Below are 16,480 nucleotides of genomic sequence, written 5' to 3' on the forward strand. Positions count from 1 at the left end.
AATTTCTAAGCGAGCTTAAACGCACCTTTGAGGGCTGTGTCCTGTCTGGGGGTGCTGAGGCGCCCTGTTCCCGCTGCTTCCCCCTCGGTGCCCCACAGGCGTAACCGCGCTTTTTTATACCCTCCGCAACGCCAGCCGTGCGCAGATAACAGTAACCCCTCCGTGCCCCCCCCGGCAGCGCTCACACACCGCTCCTCCCTCCCGCCCAGCCTAGGCTCCGGCCCTCCCCGCGCCACCTCCTGTCAGCCAGCCCCGACCCACCTCCTGCCAGCGCCGGGCGGCTCCGCGGCGGCGGCTCCCCCTGGCGGGCGGTGGGGCTGAGGCGGCGCCGCGCTTCCGGGCGGCGGGGCTTCCGGTGCCGGCTGAGGCGATGGCGGCGGGCGGCAGCGACCCGCGGGCGGCGGACGTGGAGGAGGACGCCTCGCAGCTCGTCTTCCCCAAAGGTGCGCGCCGCGGGGCCAGCCGCCCGAGCGGGGGCGGCGAGGGGGCCGTGGGCGCCGAGCCGGGCCGGGCGGTGGTTGGAGGCGGCCGCTGGGCAGCGCGCGGAGCCTGCGGACAGCTCTGAGGGAACGAGCTCTCCCTTCCCCGCGGCGCCGGCCCCGCCGAGCGGCTCCTTGGATCGGAGCGCTGCTCAGCCTGCGGACCGCCCCACCAGTCACAGATACGCGAGTTACAGCGCCCCAGGTGTTAAATATCAGGGTTAATAGATCATATATGTATTTAAGGAACCCATGATTGCTAAAATATGGCTGTTCTTACTTACGTGGAGCACTACATGTGTGTACAGGAATAAAAAATTATTCTTCGTATGAGGTTATAGCAAGAAGATTTTTGATGTGTCCATTACTTTTTAATGGATGTTTCTTGATAGTAGGATAGTGCAGCATTTTTGGAAACCAGCAGTCCAGAGCCTGAGTTGTAACTAGGGACATTAACAGTCTGTGTATTTTTTTTTTTCAGAAAACTATTCAGTATAAATTCCAGAGCTGTATTAATTCCTCAGAGCTGCCCTGGAAGAGGAGGAAAAAAAAGAAGAGGGGGGATTATGCTGCATTTTTTAACAAAAAGTGTAGTCCTGAAAGATTATTTTTTGGATGTTTTTACACTAAAATCTGTAGCCTACTCCTGTTCAGCCCAAGTCACTTTACCGCTCCATGCAAAATAAAGGTTGCCTGTCCCTTTCTAGCACTGTCCTGTAGCTAACTGCTTTCATAAAACAGTGCTGAAGGGCACCCCAGGATGCTATCTCTGATCCTGCTGCTTTGAACAGCTTGTACTGCTGATGTTCAAAGACCTTCTTGTTACTGGAATAAATACAGTGATGATTATGATGATGATGAACAAGGACAGTTGGCTAAAAAGGGGGAAAAATCTGTTAAGGTTGGTCAAAACTTTTTTTCTGATAATAATAAAGTTAAATGGGTCAATTAACCTTTCAAGTAAATGAAGCCTTTTAAAAAATATTCAGCAGCATCCACATTTACTTTAAGAACTCCTCAGAGACTTCCAAAGACCGTAGACATCACTTTTGAATTTTTTGAATATTACAGTTCTAAATATTTTTTTCTAAAACAAGTCATACGTTACTTAAGTTCTGCCAAAAATGGGTGAAGAAAACATATTGTAAAAAATGTGACAAATCAGAAGGTTAGGGCTGCAAATGTAAAGTGTGTGGTCAAAAAGACAAACACATTGGATTGTCACTCAAAATGGTGTAATTTTTGTCAGCATTTTCAGTATGAAATGCTGCCCAATCATTGGTGAAAGGGCTTGCACAATTGCAGTGAAACACATTGTTCATTTCCTTATCGCCCAAAGCTAAACTTACATAGAAAACTTCTGTGAGTGGAGTTTTTCATCCATGCTTTACCTTCTTTATGCTGTTGTTCACTCATTCAAATGTAGAATTTGAAACTGCGGAAACTCTCCTAAATTCAGAAGTACATATGCTTCTTGAGCATCGTAAGCAACAGAATGAGAGTGCAGAAGATGAGCAGGAGCTTTCAGAAGTCTTCATGAAAACCTTGAACTACACAGCGCGCTTCAGCCGCTTCAAAAACCGTGAAACCATTGCCAGTGTCCGCAGGTGAGTGCAAAAGTTAGGGTATAAGACTATACTGGAGAATTTGGTGTGTAATACTGATGTTGCTTTATGAAAGTACAGTTTAGTGGTGTTTCCTGATTTGTACTACAATTCTGAATCTTTCTGAAGAGGCAAGAAATTTGATCATAATTCTTCATGGAGGGTTGTACTTTGTCTAGGTCAAGCCTTCTGAACTGCTTTGTTTTCAATATTTAAATGACAGCTGGTTGCAGTAAATGGGAGGATTTTCTAGACTTCGTAGAGTAATTCTGGGGAAGTGGAGTTAACAGACGTGACTTTTTTTTCTCTATGCAGTCATATAATGAGTCTTTCCTCCTGAAAAAACATTGACTTCAGTGCAAAAAGCAGAGTGAAAAAAAGCTATCTATTTGGTTTGGTTTATGCCCTTTTATATTTCTAGCTTATTTGTAATTTCACCAAGTTACTGTCTTTCCTTACAGTTTGCTGCTCCAGAAAAAGCTCCATAAATTTGAACTGGCATGTTTGGCTAACTTGTGTCCTGAAACAGCTGAGGAAGCGAAAGCTTTGATTCCTAGGTGAGCATTTATATATCGTTAAAGGACTGCTTTATACTTTCTTGTGATCTAAAGCCAGCTATGGGCAGATGCCCTCTCTTCAGTCCAGCTCTGTTGATGGAAAAACTTTTGGTCTCGGTCTTTCTTCACCTACCCATTGATCTGACAGTCAGGCAATCTTTGTACGTGTCCCTAATGACACTTCTGACGTTTACTGGATTAAGAAACAGCTTAAATTTGGGTTCTTAGCCCACCCAGCTGTGTTTGGTTGGTTTTTTGTTTTTTTTTCTGTTGGAGCAAATGACATGCTCCTATGAACTGTTTTGTGGATAATGTACAGGGGAGCAGTAACTTCTTCATATCTTTATTTGTTACCTCATGGCCTGAGATAGAGAGAACAAAACACTCATCTGAATTACAGTTTCTTCCTTGTATGCTAAGATTTCATAGCAAGACTGGACTGGCTTATGAGCATGAGGCTATATGGACTTCATTTAGAGGTCTCCTTTAAACCTGCACCTGCCTTGCCTTTTTGATAATACGTTTTGAAATGATTCAGCAGAAGGTTCTGGGAAGGATGGAGTTTTGTCATTTAGAGGAGGCACTGCATAGGGATTAGAGTGGTATTTGTACGGTAATGTTACAGACGGTTCCTGGTGGTACCATACAGGTGGTGATGACGGTGTTGATACTGATTCGGTGTTGATACTGATTCGAGAATGTTTCTAAAACCTTTAATGTACCCTCATTGTTCTTATCTTGCAGCCTGGAGGGCCGATTTGAAGATGAGGAATTACAGCAGATTCTTGACGACATTCAGACTAAACGTAGCTTCCAGTATTAAGGTTAACCCTCAACCCCTTTATCTGAACAGAAAAAAAATGGGAACTTTGACTGTTTCTCAGCCCTCTGGACCAATCCAGCTCCCGGCTGAGTAAGGGGAGTTGTGGATACAGGGTACTCCAGTGCTGTGTCATCCACAGGTGCATTCAGACTGGAGGTCAGTGTAGTCCTTTTGGTTTGTTCCACGTGTATGTCAGTAAGGACGCCTGTGTTGAGAGCCAAAGAACCTGAAAAGCCTTTTCCCAGTGGTTCAAGTATTTGTTTCTTCCAAGTCCCTCTCCCCGATTTGGGAATTGTCAACGTTTCTGGTTTTTAGCAGAAATGTAGATGTGACTTCCTTTTTTTTTGTGAACTTCTAAAAGAGATGGAGAAAATTGTTCTTGACTCGGAAGGTTTAGTGATGGGTGGCATCAATTTCTGTGGTGGTTTTTTTGTTTGGGTTTTTTATTGTTTGATCAGGACAGTGGATTTTTACAGCTTCAATAATTTTCTATTATTGTTTAGTGTAAATTAAAAGATATTTGTAATTAAGGCTGTGTGTTTTGTAAACATTAGGTGCATATTATGATTTTATTAATGAGGACCTTTTTGATAAACAGATCCTGTGATTATTAACCTGTGTTGGAGATCTGGGGACTCCAAATGTGTAATAGTGCAAGTGCCATTTAGGACAGGTCAGACAGCAGCTTTATTAATTATGATCATAGTGAGAGAACATTTGGGCAGCATCTCCCTCTCTGCTCCCCTGTTCTCTGCCAAGTGATCACAGAGACCCAACCAATATATTGTTCCAGAAAAGAAAAAGATGAGGAAAAACAATCATTTCGATGTTGGCAATGCCAGGTGTCCATCCTGGGAGGGATGGGCTCCTTAAGTAGCTTGCTAACTGCCACAATTGTAAGAAGGAATCAAACAATAAATAACATGACACTGGAGGGATGGCTCTTGGTGGAGCCATGGGAGTGGCACGCCCAGTATTATCTTAGCTCAGAAGTGGGGAGTTGGCAACAATCACAGACTATTAGCTTTTAGTTGAAAGGAACGTTCTTTAGTTAGGATAAACTTCTTAGCCAGCACTCTCAAATCTTAAAAATTAGTAATTTCACCACCACACCTGGAAGAAGGAAAATTTTGCAGGAAAGAACAGCTAGGACAAGGAGGAAGACAGGTGTGTTAAGTCAAGGCGCTGCTTGTGATGATAAGCAATAGAGTTCCACTGATACTGCAAAAGGAAGAGAAATACAGTATTATTTCAGCTCTTACCGGAAACAATGTTGCTGCTATGCTGGAAGGCTAAGCTGGTTTATGACAACTGGTTGGGCTACCTCAACTGAAGCACGTTGCCTCACTGCAAATAGCATTTACTCCTGTGCTTTAGTGACATTACGACTCCTGCAAGCCAATAAACCAGACGTGCCTTTCTAATTAACCACGTTTTATTAACGTGAAGCAGTACAGAAATACAAAGCTATGTGAGATGTGCAAGGCGATGCAGTTCGGAAGCACTATTTTGTCCAGCTGCCGGTACTACCCGTTTTGGAGAGGCTGGAGCCAGCAGACACGGCGGCAGAGGCCTTGTTGCCCACAGCGTCGTCAAAGCACAAGCCCGGGGGAGGCAGCGGGGGGTCGGGGGCGTACCTTCCCCGCCACGGCGGGTTCACGGGTTGAATCTTGGCCATCCTTTTCTGCCAACAAAACGCAAGAGGGACACGGGGCACAACCCTCCACAGCGAAGCGCCGCCAAGGGCGCGACCCGTCCCCTCAGGCCGGTCCCGGGGCCGTCTCCCCGACTCTCAGTGCGCATGCGCGCACCTCTTCGCGCCTCCACCTGCGCGGGGAAGGGTCGGGGGGGCGCCGGGCTTCCGGCGGCGCAGGCGCAGGTCGTGGCACGGCGGGAGGCTCGCGGAAGCAGCACGCGTCCTGCCCCACGCGCCTGCGCACTGGCCGCAGACTTCCGGCTGCGGTGCCCCCGCGGGCGCTGGGACCGCCTCTCGCGCCGCCGAGCGTGTTGACGTCGGGCGCGTGCGCCGCCCGGTCGCTGGTGGGGGAAGGAAGATGGCGGCCGGCCGCGGCGGGGGCTCGTGAGGCGGCGGCTTCCGGGGCCGGAGGGACGAGGCGAGTGGCGGGGCGGCAGGGCGCGGAGTCGGGGTACGAGAGACCGGCTGGACGGTGAGTGCGGCTCGGTGCTGGGCCGCTGGCGGGGCGGGAGCGGGGCTGAGCAGCCTGGGAAGTGCGGCTGCCTCCGCCATTTTTAGGCCGCGGCCCAGAAGCGGTGCGGCCAGGGCCGGGAAGAGGCCGAGCCCCGGAGTGGCCCGCCAACGGCGGCGGTCGGGTGCAGCAGTGAGGGGCTGCCCGGGCTGGGGCGCTCTCGGGAGCGCGGGGCCCAGGCCTTGTCCGCGGGATGAGCTGAGCTCCGCGGCGTCGGGCCCACGGGGTGGGGTGTGCTGGAGGGCTGAGGTGGCGGCGAAAGCTGGGGCTGAGAGCAGGCAGGTGGTCCCCTTTCGTATCTGCTGCATAGGTGTCTGGTTGTGGCCTCGCCCGAGACTCTCAATCCTGTCTTTTTCTACTTTTTTTTTTTTTAAACTATTATTATTATTTTCTCTGCCTTGGATTTGAGCGGAGATCGGGTTGTGACTGCTTGAAGATATGGCTTGGGAAGCCCTGGCCATTACGGGTAGATACAGCCATGTGTAGCAGGCACTTGCTTATTCTGGAAGGGTGGATGGATTTAATGACGATATGGTGGCACATTCCACTGATTGAGACTCATCAGTCTACGATTATGACATGGGTAGCAAACGTAGGTGACCTGTTAAATTCGAAAAAATACTTCAGCATTTTTCCATTGGAGAGAACTCATTAAACTTTGTGCCTTCTTGAAGATGGATGTTACTTCTCTCTTGCTGTTAGCTTCTTTGTTATAAGTAGATACCGTATTTGAAACCATACAGCTATTTTGAAATATTGGTACTCATTTGAGCACATCTGTTTGTCTTACAAAAGTTGTCATAGGTAAGTAGTTTTGTACTCTACTGGTTTTGTACCTCATTATATCCTTAATAGCAATTTGTGAGTAGTATTTGGGAATCTGTTTTTCTATGTAGACATTAGTCCCTCATCCTTCTCCTTGCAACAGATATTTATTCTTTTATGCTTTTCCTATCTCAAACTGTTCTTCCTTTAAGAAAGGCAGCACTACATACATATTTTTCAGAGAGTTTATAGTATGCAAACAATATTGTGTCAAAATACTTTGGGGTTCCCTCTTCCTGAATTCTTTATCAGCTAAATTGACTTTTACTTCTGAACAGTTTGCTGCAATATTCTGCCGTCATCTTTAAGATAAGAATTTATAATCGTAAAACATATTTCAAAATCCGGTTCTTAACATCTTGTTCAGTTGTGCTGTAGTATTTCTAATGGGAAGATCTTAAAATGTAGTTAAAAGACTTTTCATTTAAACATTCAGCATGATAAGAAAAATCTGGCACATCTTTAATTGCTTTGCTGTTAGCATTTTTGGAGTTGTCTGCCCAACTGCTCTACAGTTTAGAAGGTAAGCTTTACACAACCTTCCTGCATTTGACTGTTTCAGAAGTGGATGGAACTACCAGATTATATTAAGAGCATCAATTTTGAGAAACAAATATTGAGAGACAGGGAAAAACCCCAAATCTCTGAGCTGCAGAGAATGTTAGGTGCTAGTAACTACTGTACATTTAATTTAGCAGCTCTAGGAGTAGAGTACTAAAAGCTTTTAGCTCAAATGTCAGTCACTGTAAACAGTTAAAGTCTTCCCCTGTTACCTGAAGTGTTGGTCCTCCATTGAATCCTTGCAGCAGTAAACATTAGACTGTTTGGACTGTTGGAATTGAAAATTTCTCATCAGTTTTGTATTCCTGTTAGCAGCAGAGGTTAGCACAGGAAGTAATAACGTAGTAATACTAAATTGCGCTTGAGATAGAGGTACTGGAAGTGCCTTTTTTTGCTGCAGCAAAGAGGCGCCTTGATTTGAGGAGGGGATGAGAAAGCTTCTGTTTTGTTCCCATCCCTAGCATGTGTCTTAGTCTTCTGACTCACCCCCAAAAAAATATAATGGAGAAGACTTTTGGTTGAGTACGAATATGGAAGGAATACAGTTTAACTTTTTACGGAGATGATTCCATGCAAAATATTTCACTTTTTGCATCTTCTAGCCACAGGGTTGATATCTAGGGAATTTCCATAGTTGGTTCACTAATGCTGGAAATGAGAATAATTTTAGCCTTGCCCAGATGTTAGTCTAGCTTATAATTTAGAAAACTACTCATATCTTTGTGCAGGAAAGTTGTAAAAACAAGCTGAAAACTTTCTGTTGTGTGTTTGTGGATTTTATGAAATTTGTTCTTTATTTGCCGTATTTTCATTCCTGATATTGTATCATTTTGTTACTGAAAGTTTTATACAAAGAAAAAATACAGATATGCAGGTTTGGTTGGTATAGTTGATGAAGAAATGTCATTGATAAGTAAACCTCAGTTAAACTGAACATTGTTAGACCTTAATGGTGGGGAGGGGATACAGTAAAGATCTTTCAAAAGATTAAAACTTTAAAATAACCTTAGTTTTCTTATCTTATCATAGAGAATCTCTGAAAATAAAAGCAGAGAAGTAGACTTTTTGGTAGCTAAATACTTGTTTGTTGTTTGTATTTCGTTATTCATTTCGCTTCAATTTAGAGCATCCATGATCACATATTTTAAAATAGTGCTAAACTTACCAGCAATCCATTCTTGCTCACTAGTATTTTAAAAAAACTACTCACCATTTAATAGAATGTCATTTCTGGTTCAACCTGCTCTCCACATTCAGGCTGGGTGTACCAATCATTCTGTTGTGAAACCTGAAATGTGATATGAAGTATATATTTACCAGGAAAGAAAATAAGCTAGTTTTTCTTCTGTTGTGCAATATTACTTTTGATACACATTTAGTATAAAGACAGTGCATGCACAGTGTCATGAAATACTGGTTAAAATTGTTCTTCGGTTTGTGGTAGTGTAGGTTAAAGTTTATGGTGGGAAAAGGTAAGGCCTGAATGTGTTATAGCATAGGTTTTTTTATAGCCTGCATTTTTGTGGAGGTTGTAATTAGAAAAGTGGCTAAGTATTCCAGCCCTTCATTGTTTGCTTATTTTAAAAGGTTTTATTTCAAGCTTCTTTCCCTTGTCTGGAGGGGACTTGATTTAAAGAAGAAAAGAAACCAAAACCAAACAAAATACTAACCCAGAAAGAAACATGAAAACTGTAGTACTTCTTAATAGCTTAAGCACAAGTCAGAACATATGAGTTTAAATCTACTACTGACTTAATACTTTCCCTTGAGCCATTATACTGTTTTGGTACAGTTCCTTCTTATTTGCTTAGAGTGATCACAGTTACGGTTTGTAAGGCATTCTCTGAATGTGGAGGGATACTAGAGACCAAATTATTTTATGCTTTGCAACTAAGCTAACCGGTATTGTTCCTGTTTTACCTCTGCACCAAATTATAAAATGGAAGAAGTTTGATTCTGTGTAGCAAGAATGGCCATGATAAACAGATCCCAGTTTATCTAGGAAGCTGTGTACCTGGTTTTCAATGGAGGGAAAAAAAGAAAACCAAACCCTGTTCATTAAGATACCTTGTTGAACAGGAAGAATAAGTGCCAACTTCCATAGTATGGCATAATCTTTAATGCTGAAAATCCATGTAAATATACTTTAAGGATTGAAAAATGTACCAAGTGTAATAATAATGAATTGTGTTGAGTAAGTTGCAAGGAAATCTTATGAGGAATTGGGGGTTCTGTTCTAAGCAATTAATAAATTTACATATATATTTACAGAATGTAAAAAGCATAAGCAATTTTTCATTCTTCAGACACAAATGAAAACATCTCTTCCTCTCTGGGCACTTATATACTGCAAAAAGTAACCCTGGTACATTTTTTTTCTATCAAAAAAGGAGTTAGAGGTTTATCTTCAATTTCATTTTTCATTTAAATAGGATTTTTTCCCATACACTGTTGTTAAATCCGAACACTTCTAACTTTCTGTTTAATTCTAATTAGTGAGTTCATTTTGATACAAACAACAACAACATGCTTGTCACGAGCTCATTGCTGTTATTTAATTAGTCTTCACCATAATGAAATGTGCTGGTTCAAAAAAATAAATTCTATTAACTTTTGAAGCTTTGAAAATGTTATCAGTGGAGTTGTAAATTTGATGTAACCTAGAATTTTTAGTTCTTTTAAATAATTAAAATCATAATATTCTGCCTGTCTTTTCTTGGTACCCAGGTTCATGCAATGGTTCATTGCTGTACAGGGGGACCCCTTCTGTGAGCGGACGTACAATGTTTGTTTGTTTTTAATCTGGCTCAGTTTTCTGTTTTGGCCTGTGTCTTAGAAACACTCATTCTGGAACCGGTGAGGCAGTAGGGAAGGAGGAGGTGATAGGAACTGTCTGTCTCTGCCATAGCATTGACTTACGCTGCACTGAGTGACTGTAACCACGTGTTGAGAGGCAGTATGCTCTGTTCTTAGTTAATATGGCAGATATATCAGCTCTTTAAAAAATACATCCCTAAATGTTTAAAATCGTGTCAAGTTTTAATTCAAGGCAGTTGGTCATGAAGCTTGAATTTAGATTGCTCTTAGTCACTCACCTGTAACTTTACCCAAAAGTGAGTACCACTGAGTTGAACAGTGTGGCAGGATAGGCCAAAAGCAGTTTTGCAACTAAAAGTATAGATGTGTTGACACTGATCAGTTCTGTATATTAGTGTTTTATACACTTCAAGATGAGCACACAGATACTTGAAATAATCATTGTTTCTTGGGTTTAAACATTTGAGGGTTCCTTTAAATCATTTTCCCAAATCCAAAAGAAACGTGATAAAAAGAATATGGGTCCTTTTTTTAAAGGGAGGCCAGATGCTGGATAACAAGGAGTCTGTAGTATTTTATGGGTTTGGTGTAGTTTTCGTGTTCATTATGAAGTTTTGGCAATGGAGTGATTTGTATTTTACCATGGGTGTATGAGTATTCATCTGCAAATTCGAGTCTGGCAGGAGCTGCACTTGGAGTTGGATGAGTAGTGCCACAGCTCCAGCTGATGCAAGTGCTTGACTTACAGCCTGAGGACTGCGTAATGGTGCAGCTCTACAGTCCAGTGTACATTATTTGCAGCTCTACAGTCCAGTGTACATTTGCAGCCTTCTAAACTGGCATTGCAGCCCAAAGTGGTAACTTCCCCTGCTTCTGGTCGCTTGTTTTTTCTTCTGTGTCAGTAGAGGCGTTCCTGGAACTCCATAGTACGTTGGCTGAGAAGCTGCTCTGGGTTTGACTAACGTTGGCAAAAAGGGTATCTTAACACAGAGCAGTTTCTTAGGTGGATGGCCAGTGTGGTCACCAGATGTTCATGTTGGCTTAAAGGAGGGGTAATGTAGAAGAGGAGCACACAATTGGGGTCAAGGCAGGACTGCTTTTTTTTTGTGTCAGCAGTTCTAGGTTGGGTTCGAGTCCTTATGGAACTTGATCTCAGCAATCCTCTAGACTCTTCCCACAATGCTGAAGTTCACTCAGTAGGTATCGCTGCAGTTAAGTTATGTGACCATGATGAGCAGTCGTGCTTCCTACCATTGTCCTCCTTCCCCCAACCCCAGTAAAAATCACCAGTTAACTTTGAAAATGCCTTTTTTCTTATTGGGGCGTGTTTGTAAGCAAATCATTACACTTCTTTGCAGAGACCAGTGAAATTTTATGATTATATCACAAGAAAAATTAAAGATTGCCCAAATTTGCAAGTAGGACGACTGCAGACTGAGTAAGTGTTAATATAGTATGTTCATTCTGAGACGTTTGCACTGTTCCTAAATTATGCAGTTTGGAGTTAAATTCATAATTGAGTCATCAAACCATGTTTTGTAATCTTTTTCTACTGGTGGATGTAAATATTTTAGTCTCCTCAGCAAATTTAAGCCTAATAAATAAACAAACGATCTATTTCTAATAATATATTTTGTAGACTCTTGACTAATATAATAAACCACAGCTGCCAAGCTTTCTGTACAGTAAGATGAAATACTGACCTAGAACTGTTGACTGAAGTGCTGCTTGCCAGGAAAGCTTGCTGATATTCTCAAGGCAGGTGATATGAAGTAGGAAAGAAATGCCAAGGGATTTTAGACCTTTGGAGAACTTAATTTTCAAAACTGAAGCTCTCTGGTGACATTCACTTCTACTGAATTGTCATTCCCATGGGGAGCTTGACTCTTCCTGTAATTGGGGAAAACCTTATACTGAACCCTTGCTTTTTGAAAGGCTTTGTGTGGGATTGATGTATGTGAACCTGAATTTCCTTTCTGAAAAATGTATTGATAGAGAAGATGAACACATGCTTTTATTGAATAGTACTAAATGGAAAATGTGAAGGCTGTTTACTAAAGAAGCTTGAATGTGGTCATTGCAGTGTATATATATCTTCATAATCATATACAGACATTTGCATGGCTTGTAATTCATGAGGAGAGACCAGAAAACTTATATTCCTGGAAGAGCTGGCTGTGTGATTCCAGTCAAAAGCAAGTGCATTTCTAATTCATTTTCAGTGTGTGAGCAAGTGGTATATACATCAGCCATCAATTTTAGAAAGTGTTGTAGTATTGAAAGTTCTTTTATATAGAAGAATCTCTTTGTTGACTATGCTTTAAAATAGGCATGTTTCTGACAAAAGTTTTAGAACTGCTTGAGTGATATTATGTAGACTTTTAAATACTGAGGCCTTAAAATTACAATAGTTACCACTGTTTATTTTTTCCTATTGTAAGTTTGTTCCTCATTGGATTAAACTGTTTCTAGCCTAACCAGTAGCAAACAGGGATTATGCATTGGTCTTCCACACCAAACTGTGGCAAAAAGAGTAGTTTAGATATACACTAGACTTTTCAATCTTAACTGGAGCAGATACTGAGAAGCTACACTTCTGAATTCTGCCTTTATCCACATAAATAATCTACAGTCAGAACTTTACTTGATCAAAGTAATTTAGAAGTGCTGGTTTTCACTATTTCCATAATTTAGGGGGTGTGTGTTTGATTTTTTTTTTAAATGTGTCTGATTCACCAGTAAGTCAATAATGGGAAGCATTGTTAATGTAAGTATGGTTTGAATTTCTCTAGCAGGGTCCATAAGGCTTGTTTAGCAACATTGTGTGATTTAATAAAGTTTGAATTGTTCTCTCCAATTCCGCTACTCTTGCTTAAGGGTGTCTCTGTATTAGCAATGTCCGGGCATAGCAACTGTAGGTATTAATTTTCGTCTTTTGCTATAAACATAGCTGCTAATTTAACTGCTTGAAAACCTTGAGTTTTGCTTTGGCAGGGATAACAAACAAATCCGTGTTGGATAAATCTTTCTGTGTGCATCTGCTACATCTTTTTATCAAAAGAGAACCAAAAACCTTTGAGAAAAAAAAATCTCCTTGGATATTGCTAGGAAAATACTGTGGGGTATTATGTTATAGGGCATTTATTCTGCAGTGTGGCTGTAAAAGTGTTTAGTATCTTTTTGTCTTGTACTGAATACATGAATTATGTAAATAACCTTGATGTGTGCAGAAGATAGAGGCTCTGTTACACAAAGCCTCTGCTTCTGGGTGTGAGTTCAGGTGTAGACATGGGTGGTGAATGGCTTTTACCATTAAAATATGTGATTAAATAAAAAGAAGTTCTTTTGTCTTGAAGTGTTCTACTGAAGTATAAAATCTCTTTTTGGAGAGAGAAGTAGAAAAAGAATCTTTGAAATACAGTTAATAACTACTGAAAAACATTGCTTTTAGTTGTGGGGTTTTTTACCTTCTTACACTTCTCACCATATAAAGGCACATTTTTTCACATGATCACACAATAGCACTATTTCCCTTCCTCCTGCTCCCCCTTCTGGACTTCAGTTTCTCAGTTATGGAAACTTAAGACACTATTCTTCTACCTTTATTTGGCCCACAAATTGCTATGGCAAACAGCATTGCTTTGTCAGAAGACTGGCCCAAGTAACACTAAGCGGGGGGGGGAGGGAACAACAAAGAGCATGCTTTGGGTCACGAAGTAGAGATTTTCTTAATTCTTCTCTTCTGATGCTTTCAACATTTGCTTTTACATAAAAGCTGCAAGAGTTCTGGATATATTTGTTAAGCATTCAATAGATAAAGGTTATGAAAGGTGAATCTTTATAACAAGTTCCAGCTCTTATTAATTCCCAAGTCTTACTAAAAAGACTTTGATACCTTCTTGTCAGCACTGAATTTGCAACTCTTGGGGACTCAGGTACTTGACTTTGTTTAATACATTAAAATGTATGTTTCTGTTCCATAGTGTGAAGAGAATCAAACTGTTAGATTGTGTGGACTTTGTTCTCTTTATCATCAGAATCTCAGTAGACTGTTTCTGAAACAAAGATGCTCATTGCTGTGTTTCCCTACTTAAGTTTTGTACTGCAAACTGCTATAGTCCTTCTAGTCCTTTTCCCTTCCACTGATCATAAAGTTCTCTGAAGACTTTTTTGTAGGATTTCTTGCCATGCTGGTCTGCTGCCCCGCCCCCCCCCCCGCGCTGTTTGTGTGTTTTATACAAATGAGGGCTTGAGTCTTCTAAAGACTTTTCTCCTGCCAGGAGCTGCGTATAGACAAATGAAACCAAAATGGCCACATTTCTTCCATATGGTACCTAAATAAGAATTTGTCTCTAAAGTCCAGTAAAGTTCCAGCTCAATCATAAGTGAGCTGAGGCGGAAAGATGATGATAGTCTGGTGATCTGGGGTTTATGTACCTAAACAGTAGCACTTGAGTTGAGAGGGACCTAGATACGCTTGAGGAATGGGTCAGCAGAAACCTTCTGAAGATTGGCAAGGAGATGTGCAGAGTTCTCCATGTGCTGGCATAGCCTCATGGATTTGTACAAGCTGCAAAGTGACTGGCTGAATAGCAGTCTCACTGAGGAGGACCTGAGAGTGACCATGAATGCCAAGTTGAATATGAACCAACAGTATGTTCTCCTTATAAATAAGGTGAACTGCATACTGGGTGAAACTAGGAGGAGCATCCCAAGCAGATTCAGCTGTGATTTTTTTCACTGAGATTAGTGTTAGTTCAGCAGGTCCCGATGTAATAACCAGCTGAAGAATAGCTTGATATTTAGGATTAGCAAGGATGAGGGGCCTTTTTTGCTTTTAAACTGTTTTTCCTTTGTTGTTTTTTAGTATTTGTCATGCTATGTTATGTGATTTAAAAATTAGTCCTTAAGTTTTGTTACCTGCCAAAATGGTAGCTCGGAGGTAAGGCAGCATCAGTAATCACTTCAGCGTGAAAACCAAGCTGCATGTATTTCAGCCAGTTAAGATGAATTGCTATTATCACAGTGACTCACAGTAGTAAAAGACAGTCTGGGTTATAATCTAAATGCAGGTCTTGACAAATGCTAAGCAGGAGTCAAGATAAAGGAATATATTGGTAGTTTAGAGAGAGGAAGAATATTTTTTTATTATTAAAAATTATTAAAATATTGTGAGTAAACTTTAACTTAAAGCAAAACTGTCAAATCGGTAGTACTGAAATCACGGTAGCAGACAAAATCCTGTGCGTCTTCTAACTGAGGTTTAGGTGCAGTCTGCCAAACATCCTCTTACTGCAATTGGTTGCTTCCGTGTTTGTTTTGAAGTACACTTCAAGAAACTTGCTGTACAAGTTGCTTTTGTGAGGTGCAGAAAGGGAATCGTTCTAGGCTGTTTTACTGGTGAAAACAGTCTTCTCTACTGTGGCCAAAGTGGTAAAGCAGGACCTGTCTTGGGGTCCTGTGAACTAAAGTATTTTGACTTTTTTATGATGTATGTAAGCACCTATCTTCTGTAAATATGTCTATTTTCGAGTGAGTCAAGGGTTTAGTTTGAACATAAAATGAGGAATGTTTGAGATTTGTTTGATTATTAGGTATTTGTTTTGAACTAGAAATGCAAAATTTGAACAAAGTGTTAAATGTACATATAATTTGGGTGCAGCTAAGCAGACTCAACTGTTGAAGATTGTCTCCCAGGCTCTGTAACCTGAGACTTCCAGATTAGATGTTTGAAGTTTTTTCCCCGATAGCCCATTCTCCCTTGGGCTTTTAGATTTCTTCATTTCAAATTTTGTCTGTATGCTTTCTCTACTATTTCAGAGGTTCTTGAGCATAGTGTGTTTGTATGTGAAACTTCAAAGGTGTAGTGCTTTTATCAATTAAATATCAGCACTGCTTCTCTTCCTGCAGAGAATAAACTCTTTGAACTGTATCAAAATAATCACATTTTTGCCAGGTCTAGCTCACTGTATAGTGAAAGATGATTGTTTTCTTTATAGATATGTTAGAAATGTTACGTGTTCTATCCTTTCAGACTCCATATCGTGTATGTGTGTGTTTGGGTTGTGTTAAAAATCCAAAGGTTTAAACTTTATGTTGAAACTGGGCATAATGAAAGTACAGAACTGAAGTAGAAGATTGGGGGGGGGAATACTTCCGCATTTTTAGGTCCTTGATCATGCCAGTGTAGTAGATTCAGGGCTGTGTATGAAAAAAATCTTTGAAGTGTCTCCAAATAAGAAGAGGTTGTTGAACCTTTTGGGCAGAGTAGTTTATTTTGACTTAGCCAATGATTAATTTAAGTATCTGTTTCTGTATTTTGATGAAGATGTAGGAGATTTTTTTTTTACATTTTCTGTTGGAACAGAATGACTGGAATGGGGAAAGCTGCCAAATCCTTTTCCCCCCACTTTGCATGGTCAGAATTTAAAACCCATTTCTGGGAAAGTTTTGTTCACAAATAGAATACATTAGTATCCGTTCTCTATTGTATATTGGGAGTACAGCAGTAGAGCCCTGGGGAAATCTGCTTGCTGCAGTGAGCAGTAATGTTGCTGAATAGCAGTCTTGTATAATATAGGTCAGTATTTTTGTCTTGAGTTTTGTG

The 16,480-nt window shown here is 41.2% G+C and overlaps 2 protein-coding genes across 8 annotated transcripts in view; both read left to right on the plus strand.

Annotated features, from left to right (window-relative positions):
- The first annotated feature begins 368 nt into the window (after positions 1-368).
- Positions 369-3,993, plus strand: POLR2D (RNA polymerase II subunit D). The gene is made up of 4 exons (XM_076340693.1): positions 369-443; positions 1,906-2,086; positions 2,545-2,640; positions 3,385-3,993. Exons 1-4 carry the CDS (start codon positions 371-373, stop codon positions 3,461-3,463), a joined length of 429 nt encoding a protein of 142 aa, XP_076196808.1. The 5' UTR covers positions 369-370; the 3' UTR covers positions 3,464-3,993.
- Positions 3,994-5,557: 1,564 nt separating this feature from the next.
- WDR33 (WD repeat domain 33) overlaps positions 5,558-16,480 on the plus strand; it is a 72,338-nt gene continuing 61,415 nt past the window's right edge. For all 7 annotated transcript variants that reach the window (XM_076341670.1, XM_076341665.1, XM_076341667.1 and 4 more), the window contains exon 1: positions 5,558-5,631. The gene's annotated coding sequence lies outside the window, so the exon portion shown is untranslated. The remainder of the gene's footprint in view (positions 5,632-16,480) is intronic.

Source organism: Aptenodytes patagonicus, chromosome 6, assembly GCF_965638725.1.
Source record: "Aptenodytes patagonicus chromosome 6, bAptPat1.pri.cur, whole genome shotgun sequence".
Classification (NCBI taxonomy): domain Eukaryota; kingdom Metazoa; phylum Chordata; class Aves; order Sphenisciformes; family Spheniscidae; genus Aptenodytes; species Aptenodytes patagonicus.

Bases quoted from the DNA above. Each gene is read 5' to 3' on its own strand.
- POLR2D (XM_076340693.1), top strand. From the start codon at position 371: ATGGCGGCGGGCGGCAGCGACCCGCGGGCGGCGGACGTGGAGGAGGAC. The intron at 2,087-2,544 runs GTGAGTGCAAAA...CTTTCCTTACAG, and splicing joins ACCATTGCCAGTGTCCGCAG to TTTGCTGCTCCAGAAAAAGC. The intron at 2,641-3,384 runs GTGAGCATTTAT...CTTATCTTGCAG, and splicing joins GCGAAAGCTTTGATTCCTAG to CCTGGAGGGCCGATTTGAAG.